The sequence below is a fragment of the Vigna radiata genome, chromosome 1 (genome assembly GCF_000741045.1).
Source record: "Vigna radiata var. radiata cultivar VC1973A chromosome 1, Vradiata_ver6, whole genome shotgun sequence".
NCBI classification, from domain to species: domain Eukaryota; kingdom Viridiplantae; phylum Streptophyta; class Magnoliopsida; order Fabales; family Fabaceae; genus Vigna; species Vigna radiata.
In genome coordinates, this window is record NC_028351.1 from 10,141,821 (window position 1) to 10,151,092 (window position 9,272).

Here is a 9,272-nt window from a genome sequence, read left to right on the forward strand (position 1 = left end):
GTCCGGCCCAACCCAAAACCTTATAAGTATATTCTTCCGAAATTAGGGTTTGCTGTCACAACCTCTACTTCTCATTCTGTGTTCAGATCAGACTCAGATCTCGGATTACTTCGAGTTCATCTCCAAACATGGCGACTCAGATGAGTAAGAAGAGAAAGGTAAAGAACATATAGAATAGGAAACATTAACATTTTCTGTTTCAGTTTGTTTTTTTTCTGATATTTTGTGTTAATTGAATATTTGAACTGTATCAATATACAGTTTGTTGCGGACGGAGTGTTCTTCGCCGAACTGAACGAGGTTTTGACGCGTGAGTTGGCTGAGGATGGTTACTCCGGCGTGGAGGTTAGGGTTACGCCTATGCGAACCGAGATCATCATCAGAGCCACCAGAACCCAAGCTGTTCTAGGTATATGTGATTGTGGAACCTCTGTTGGTTTTTTGGAATCTAGGTATATGTGATTGTAGAACCACGGTTGGTTTTATTGAATGGAATTTTAGTTTATTGATTGTGTATTTTGATGTGTAGGTGAGAAGGGAAGGAGAATTAGGGAACTGACTTCAGTGGTGCAGAAGAGATTCAAGTTTCCGGAAAACAGTGTTGAGCTTTATGCGGAAAAGGTGAACAACAGAGGTCTATGTGCCATTGCTCAGGCTGAGTCTCTTCGTTACAAGCTCCTTGGAGGTCTTGCTGTTCGCAGGTATGTATAATTTTCAGCAAATTTATTCATTTATATAGTGATAATAATATGTATGTTCTTTAGACTTATTAATAGCCAGAGATTTTAGTTTTGGATATTACTAATCTGCTCAGTGCTGCCTGATGATCATGTTTTATTATGGTGGATTGATTTATTTTATTTTATTTTTATAGATTTTTTCAAGTTGTTTTTGAAGGAAAGTAGGAAACTGATCTTTTAAGTTGTTTTAAGTGATTTGTGTGCATGTTTATTGTAAATTCTTACCCCTTCATGTATATCTGAAGTCTTTTATCCTGGGAGTAGATTCTTTAATCTTGAGTAATTTGTGTACATGTTTATTGTAAATTCTACCACCTCATTATGTATATCTGAATTCTTTAATATGGGAGTAATTTAAGTAAATCTAGTATTTCTTTTTGCTTCTAGTTATACCAAGATTTGGAAGAAAAAAATATTTTACCTAACAATAACCAATGATTTACTCATCACTAGAATGAGTTTTACGGGAGACAGGGTTGATTGTTGCTATGGATGGGAGCTTTATTATTTTTATATTTTGGTGAATACAGTTCATCTACATGTTTGGCAACATTATAATATTTATGCATATTAATCTGTTTGTTTCAGGGCTTGCTATGGTGTTTTGAGATTTGTGATGGAAAGTGGTGCCAAGGGATGCGAGGTTTGTTTTATAGAAGCAGTTTTTTTGTATTGCTTTATTATGTAATGGTTTTGTTGTGATTGTTGTTTGATTTGAGCAGGTAATTGTCAGTGGAAAACTAAGAGCTCAGAGAGCCAAGTCCATGAAATTCAAGGATGGGTACATGATTTCTTCTGGACAACCAGTGAAGGATTACATTGATTCTGCAGTGAGACATGTTCTCCTAAGACAGGTTTGCTTCTATTTTTTCCTGGATGCCTGATTGAACTTCTTTTCAAAGTAGGATTTCATGCGTTTGGCTCCTTTTCCAATTCTCTAATCCTGAAATGGTGATGCTGATAATTTTTTTGATGTTGTCTTGTAGGGTGTTCTTGGTATAAAGGTTAAGATCATGCTTGATTGGGATCCTAAAGGAAAACAGGGTCCTAAAACTCCCCTCCCAGATATCGTCACAATTCACACTCCAAAGGAGGAGGAAGAGTATGCCCGGCCTGCTTCTGTTTTGGCAACAGCTGATATTGAGGTCCCCGTTGCTTGAAAATGTTTTAATTGCTTGACTAGATTTATATTCTGAAATAGCACCTTGAGTATTTGATGCCGAATTCCCAAACCGATTTTTGTAGTTTCGTTTCTTTTCAACAAACCTTATCCTTGAGTGCAAGTATTCAAGCATAAATTATTTTATATTCCCCCTCTTCTGATTGAATCGTCTTTTTGGGTTTTATTTTATTAAATGTTTAAACATTTAGGACGTGCAATGCGGTATTAAATTTTTGTACTCAAGTTATAAAACTCGAAAGGTGATTTAGCATTGAATTCTGCTGAAAAGCACCTTTCCGTTTGGCGATGAGATAAATAATATTTTTATCTCTAACAAGCCTTTTAGGACGACTTTTACTATCAATGCATTAGGGAAAAGAATAATTATAAGGGGAATTTTATGTTACCTTGAGTCATTTTATGCATGATTTTGTTTGAGATCATGATGATCGATATTACACGCTTATCATAATAGTCGATAGCACATTAGCATTTGCATGTAGTAGGTTGTAGAAATCGTTGAATAAATAAAGTAGTTTGTAAGTTCAGAAATGATTTAAAATATCCCTCCATTTTTCTATCATCTAATATCAGAAAATGAGTTATTGATTTTTAACCCACTAAATAATTACTTAAAAAATTGGTTGTTTACTCAATAATTTACTTATATGCTCTCTCTTCTCTGTCTTCAAATTATAAGACTATCAAACTATCTCTTCCCATCGGTTAAATATTTTGAATAGTGTAGGTGTGAGGAAATGTATCAAGCAAAAAGAGTGAAACTGCCTAAAAGACATGTACATAATTAAAAATTGCTATTTCTATTAATAATGTAAATTTATTTAATTAAGATTCTTGTTTGAGCTAAGTTATTTTAGTACACGTATTCTCTCTGCAATTTATTAAGGTGTGGTAAAATGTCAGATTCTTTAAATGATCGAAATATTTTCCGTTGCAATCAAAAATATATTTTGAATTATAAAATTAGGAACATGTTTCTAAAAATGAATTCGGAATGATAAAATATGAAAATTTAGAATATATTTTTGAACCATTCTCGTCTATAATAATATACTTCTAAAAGTAGAAATGTGCTCTAAACTATATAATGTAAAATGTTTCAGTTATTTTATCAAATATTTAAAGCATGAGCAGTTTAGGCTTCTTTTTAACGCTTGTTAAATGTATATAAAAGACATGAGGTGGCAAAGAAATGCCGACTGTGTTCTACATCCAATTCTTTAGTTATGCTCCGTTTTCTTTTGGTATTAGCATTATGCGAGAAGAAAAATATACATACAAAATACAATATAGTACGGTAAATTTAATGATTGGTCTCTAAATTTTTTTTTATAGAAAAGCATATTTAATATATTTTAAAATATTTCATACTCTATGCAAATATCATTTGTAGTTGGTTAAACTTCACATATAGTAGGGAATCAATACAACTAGAGTTTTAATTTAAAATTAAGTATATTTTTGGGCCCGTACTGATTTTGATGACCCTAAACTTAAATAAAAAATATTAAATATAAAACTTTTTTATCAATTTTGTAATTTGTAAAATTTAAGAGAAAAAGAAACTGACTAAAACACATTCAATTGATGTTTTTTTTTTTTTGAAGAAAAACAGTTTTTCAACAGCAAAACCTCTTAACAAATTCGAACTTTCCACTGCTGAGCAAAAGAAGATTAAACCATAAAAAACCAAATGCTGCTGTTGCTTAAATACCAAAATTTTCGAACTAGTTATCCAACAAATACTGCATGGAAATTCAACTACGTATTAACAATCAACATTTTTAAGCAACAGGAACCTCAATATCGTTGGCCAAAACAGGAGCAGTAGCAGTAGCAGGCTGACTGTATTCTTCCTCTTTGGGAGTGTGGATTGTGACAATATCTGGGAGGGGAGTTTTAGGACCCTGTTTCCCTTTAGGATCCCAATCAAGCATGATCTTAACCTTTATACCAAGAACACCCTGTAAAACATTGCGGAAAAATAACAAAAAAGTTGAAATCCTAGTGCCAAATGACATTAAATAAAATAGTATTAGTAACGAAGAATAGTAGCAAACCTGTCTAAGGAGCACATGTCTCACAGCAGAGTCGATGTAATCCTTGACTGGTTGTCCAGAAGAAATCATATACCCATCCTTGAATTTCATGGATTTGGCTCTTTGAGCTCTCAGTTTTCCACTAACAATGACCTGCTCAAGCCAAACAATAGTAACAACAAAATCATTGTATAAAGCAATACAAAAAACATTAGTTCAAAGCGGCTTCTGTAGACAAACCTCGCATCCCTTGGCACCGCTTTCCATCACAAATCTTAAAACACCATAGCAAGCCCTGCAACATAGAGTTGAAACTGTAGAGCTTACACAGAGGCAGAAAAATTGTATTCGACCAAATAAAAAAATTAGAAACTTTAAAAGCTTCTAGTCCTTAAAAGCACTTTAGCAATGTAAAATATTAAAATGTGTTCCTATAGAAACAATCTAATAGGATGAGAAGCTATCGCTCACATATATCATCTCAAGGTACACTACCTCTAAACCACAGTCAAATAGCATTTCATCATGTTCCCAGCTGAAAAGGGGGAAGAAAGGCTGAAGTGTATGAGTGCGGGATTCATTCCTTGGATGTATGGTAGTCAAAATCGAGATGTTACTCAACATAGTAATGCAGGGTGTGGATTATAAATATCGAAACTTGAAAGTTAATGTAAACTCGTAAGAACCTAATAAACTCAAATAAGAGTTTACTTTAGATAAATATATATTAAAATATTTATCAAAATTACAATAATTTATTACATAACATTATGAAGAATTTTTATATTTTTTTATTAGTTAATCATATTATTTATTTTTAAATATTTTTATAATAATTTTAATTAATTATATATAACATTTAAATATAATACAAAACGTGTCTAAACTTTGACATCTAGAAACTGACTTTAAGGCCCAAATGTCAGCAGAAACCCTACTCAAACACGGTTTGCATGCAAGCAACAACGGCGATGGGTGACACCAACCTTAGGCGATGGCAATGCCCGGCCAGCCACTGACATATCCAGCAACATATTGTGGGATTCGCAAGAGTCCAAGGAAGAAAAAACCAGGACAAAAGATACCAAGTCTAGAACCCTAAACTGGTAAGTGAACCCTGAAATGATTTCATTTTGTGAAAAAACAAAATTTCTCATTGAACTCGCTAAATCAGAAGCCAACTCGCTAATTCACCCAATTCCACCTCTGATCTGACAATTCTACTTCAAACTCGAGTTTGCTTCTGAATTAACTCAAAAGCACTGAATGAACATGTAAACTCATCCAAGTTAACGAATTAACTTGCAAGTTTGATAACCATGCACACAAAATCATATATAAGCACATAATTGAACTTCAGTTCACATGATAAGCAAAAAAAAAAGAGTAAATCATAAACAGTAAGCCAATAGTTGTAAGTAGTGACAATAACAACTATAAGCCATCCTAGTTACAATAACATTAAGCCAATAGCTCCATCCTAGTTAAGTAATTATACAACAACAATTTATAACATATAATCTAGCAAGTTAAATCATAATCATACAAAGATCTTCAACCCCATATTTCAAATTCCATTTGCTCCACCATTCAAATTAGTAATGTCTACATCATCTTGCGGTGTACTTTCATCTTCCTCAACTTGGATTGAAACCAAGTTTCATCCAAATCCAAGTTGTCTACCTAGAAACCTAATCCTTCACTCTACCTATGCTCATCTTGCATGATACACTCATCATTGGGTGAACAATCATCAAGATCAATTTGAACCAGTTTTCTTGTTTGCTTCTGCTTATGGTAATCTTGAATATTCCATAACAAAAAAATCATTCACTGTGCTTTGCTTAAGCCTATTCTTTCTCTTTGAGTACTTAAACAAATACAAAGGCAAATATAACTTACCATCTAAATTAAATTCAAATTCGGAGGAATTACATGTCAAGTTCAATACATGATGGCACACTTTAGTATTGGATGCTCATCACCATAAGACTCTCACTAATCTATTGGAAATAAATTAATTGACCTATTGACTAAGGTAAAACCAAACTATTTAGCTTGTTTTTTGAAATCCCCAATTTAAACATCAATCAAATCCTTCACCATCCATGTTAAACATCATAATAGATCTTGTTTTACTTCCAACTTAGATTTCAATCCAAGACAATAATTCATTTGAGTGTTAAGGAAATAACTTGCAACATGCAAAGGCATGTGAATTTGCTTGTCCCACCTTTCATCAATAATGTTCATTAAAGGCAAATAACTAACCAAAATATATCAAGTTAGTTAGTTTTCTGTTTCAAAACCACTAAATTAATAAATAATACATTGATAGTCATATATCTTTTCTGGACAACATTGAAAGTTTTCATATATCCTCCTTAGCTAGGTCAATTGCTTCAAAAAGAAACCCCATGGCTGGGGATAAACTAACTGAAACACACTTCAAATAGGGGAAACACACCCTTTAAACAAATTATGATAGTTCTCCGAAAATCCTTATCCTTCCACATCCTCAACTATTTTAATTTTCCATCAATTGCTTTTGCAAACCTATTATACTTTTATTCATTAATAGTAAAAATTCTAATTAAAACTCCCTTGTTCTCATGAAGCCCCATTATGTCAAGTAAGATGTGGCACAATGAGTAAGACTAGACCTCACCAAATCTTTTTTGTGAAATGGTGTAGTAGAGAAACTAGAGAAGTTCTCAAATAGATAAAGGTTGTAATTCATTTACCTTATCTCTTCATGAATTAGAAACTTCTTCTCATAATCCTCTAATATTAAGTCAACACAATGTACCACACAAGTATCCAAAATAGTGTTTTCCTCTTTGCCCTCATCATTTGACCAATAGCTCTGTAGTTTATTGTATTATCTGCAACAACTTGGACAACATTGTCTTCCACCACCTCTTCAACAAAACTAATACTTTATCAATTGATTGCGATGCATGACTCATTTTGTAACCTCTATCCTTTCATGAGATCAGAGTCAAATATTTGGAGGAAGTTCAAAATACATCTCTTGCTTTAAAAGCACATAGGGATGAATGAAAGAAAACGAGATGTATGATTATGACTAATGTTTTGATTGATAAGGAATGATGGACAATAATAAAATTTCTAGCGAACAACCTAAAGGGAATTGTGTTTTAAAGTCCATAGATGCAACTATTATATCTAAAACAACTGAAAGTTTTTGAGATGATGGATAACATTTATGAAGAGGTCCAGAAAGACAATGTCATTAAAGTTATGACACATAATGCAACAAACTACAAAGCTGTCTAGCCAAATGTTGATGGAATGAGAAAAATGCTATTTTGGACACCTTGTGTTGCACATTGTGTTGACTTAATGTTGGAAGATTATGACATCTCAATTTATGAAGAGAGAATTCCAAAAGGTAAAACAATTACTACCTTTATATCTATTCAAGAACTTCTCTAATTTCTCTATGTCAAAATTTCATGAAAGGAAGAGATTTGGTGAGGTAGGGTGTTATTCTCTGTGCTACATTTTACTTGACATTAGGGTGCCTTCATGAGAATAAGGGAGCTTTAATTAGAATATTTACTAGTAATGAATTGACATCTAACATGTTTGCTAAAGCAATTGATAGTAAAGTAGTTGAAGATGTGGTTTTAGGTAAGGATTTTTGAAAGAATATCACAACTTGTTTGAAAAGTGCATTGCCTCTAATTGAAGCGCTTTGAATTAAAAGCTAGCCATGAGGTTCATTTTTGAAGCATTGGACAAAGCTAAGGAGAAGATACAAAAAGCTTTCAATGCTATCAAGAAAAGGTTTCAATCTAACATTCTATATATTTTTGTTAAGATAGTGATTTAGAAATTTAAACAAAAAATTAACCAAAAGTAATCACCAATGAAGGGTGGGACAAGCAACTCTACATGCCTTTGCATGCTGTAAGTTATTTTCTTAACACTCAAATGCACTGCCGTCCTAGATTTAAGGTGGATTTGGAAGTGAAACGAGGTCTAAGGTAATGTATAACTAGGATGGTGTGGGCTGAGGATGAACAAACTCTTATTGATGTTCAAATTGATGATTTCAAAAAACAAGTTAAATATTTTGGTTGTCTCTTGGCTACTAGGTCATCCAATTTAAAGACTCCAACAAATTGGTGGTCTTAAGGTGATGATTATCCTAAACTCCAAAAATTTGTCTTTCATATATTGAGCTTGACACGTAGCTCATCAAGATCTGAGTGTAATTGAAGTTCCTTTGAGATGGTTTGACTAGAACTTATAAAAAATTACTTCAATTTAGGTTGAAAAATTTATTGCTCTCAGGATAGAAGAATCCAGACATAGGCACACTTCAGTAGAGAACCAATCTCTTAAACCAAAACCAATTTCCTGCTCTCCTCAAACAAACAATTTTGCAAAAGCTTCTCTAAATACACTAAATCAATCTACTAACACAATAAAGCATAAGCATTGAGCAAGAAGTGCACAGATTCATAATACCTAAAACTAAAATCCCTGCCTATTGATAACTCAAATTCAGAAATACTATAATCATTAGATAAACTAATAAATTTACTAAAAGTTATACATACCTGCGAACAGCAAGACCACCGAGGAGCTTGTAGCGAAGAGACTCGGCCTGAGCAATGGCACATAGACCTCTGTTGTTCACCTTTTCCGCATAAAGCTCAACACTGTTCTCAGGAAACTTGAACCTCTTCTGCACCACTGAAGTCAGTTCTCTAATTCTCCTCCCCTTCTCACCTACACATCAAAACACAATTAATAAACTAACATTAATTCAACCAAAGTAACAGAAGTTCTAGAATCACACTTACCGAGAACGGCTTGGGTTCTGGTGGCTCTGATGATGATCTCGGTGCGCATAGGCGTAACCCTAACCTCGACGCCAGAATAACCATCCTCTGCCAACTCACGTGTCAGGACCTCGTTCAGTTCGGCAAAGAACACTCCGTCCGCAACAAACTGTACAGTCACACCTTTCAAATATTCAATTCACACAAAATATCGGAAAGCAGACAAAAAAACACAAAACGAGAAAGCGAAAGAAAAATTGTTGTTATTTCTGATTCCGTTAACAACTTACCTTTCTCTTCTTACTCATCTGAGTTGCCATGTTTAGAAACAAAGAAAACGGATCTGCTTCTGATCTGAATACACACAATGAGAGTCAGTGACTACAAACCCTAATGTGTCGGGAATAAGCTTGTAGAGTTTTGGATCAGGCCCAGATAAAATGTTTAAAATTATATTAAATTTTACTTTTTACCTAAATATTATTGTTCTATT

The 9,272-nt window shown here is 33.3% G+C and overlaps 2 protein-coding genes across 2 annotated transcripts; one reads left to right on the plus strand and one right to left on the minus strand.

Moving 5' to 3' along the window:
* LOC106763076 (40S ribosomal protein S3-3) lies at positions 1-2,068 on the plus strand. The gene is made up of 6 exons (XM_014647252.2): positions 1-158; positions 262-409; positions 530-701; positions 1,329-1,383; positions 1,463-1,594; positions 1,727-2,068. Exons 1-6 carry the CDS (start codon positions 129-131, stop codon positions 1,898-1,900), a joined length of 711 nt encoding a protein of 236 aa, XP_014502738.1. The 5' UTR covers positions 1-128; the 3' UTR covers positions 1,901-2,068.
* A 1,515-nt stretch (positions 2,069-3,583) lies between these two features.
* On the minus strand, positions 3,584-9,206 carry LOC106763067 (40S ribosomal protein S3-1). Its single transcript, XM_014647239.2, has 6 exons — positions 9,070-9,206; positions 8,801-8,948; positions 8,555-8,726; positions 4,203-4,257; positions 3,984-4,115; positions 3,584-3,887 (listed from the first exon to the last, which is right to left on the minus strand). The coding sequence occupies exons 1-6, from the start codon at positions 9,097-9,099 to the stop codon at positions 3,708-3,710; spliced, it is 717 nt and encodes a 238-aa protein (XP_014502725.1). The 5' UTR covers positions 9,100-9,206; the 3' UTR covers positions 3,584-3,707.
* Between the last annotated feature and the right edge of the window lie 66 nt (positions 9,207-9,272).

Bases quoted from the DNA above. Each gene is read 5' to 3' on its own strand.
- LOC106763076 (XM_014647252.2), top strand. From the start codon at position 129: ATGGCGACTCAGATGAGTAAGAAGAGAAAG. The intron at 410-529 runs GTATATGTGATT...TTTGATGTGTAG, and splicing joins CAGAACCCAAGCTGTTCTAG to GTGAGAAGGGAAGGAGAATT. The intron at 702-1,328 runs GTATGTATAATT...TGTTTGTTTCAG, and splicing joins GGAGGTCTTGCTGTTCGCAG to GGCTTGCTATGGTGTTTTGA.
- LOC106763067 (XM_014647239.2), bottom strand. From the start codon at position 9,099: ATGGCAACTCAGATGAGTAAGAAGAGAAAG. The intron at 8,949-9,069 runs GTAAGTTGTTAA...GTGACTGTACAG, and splicing joins AGATGAGTAAGAAGAGAAAG to TTTGTTGCGGACGGAGTGTT. The intron at 8,727-8,800 runs GTAAGTGTGATT...TTTGATGTGTAG, and splicing joins CAGAACCCAAGCCGTTCTCG to GTGAGAAGGGGAGGAGAATT.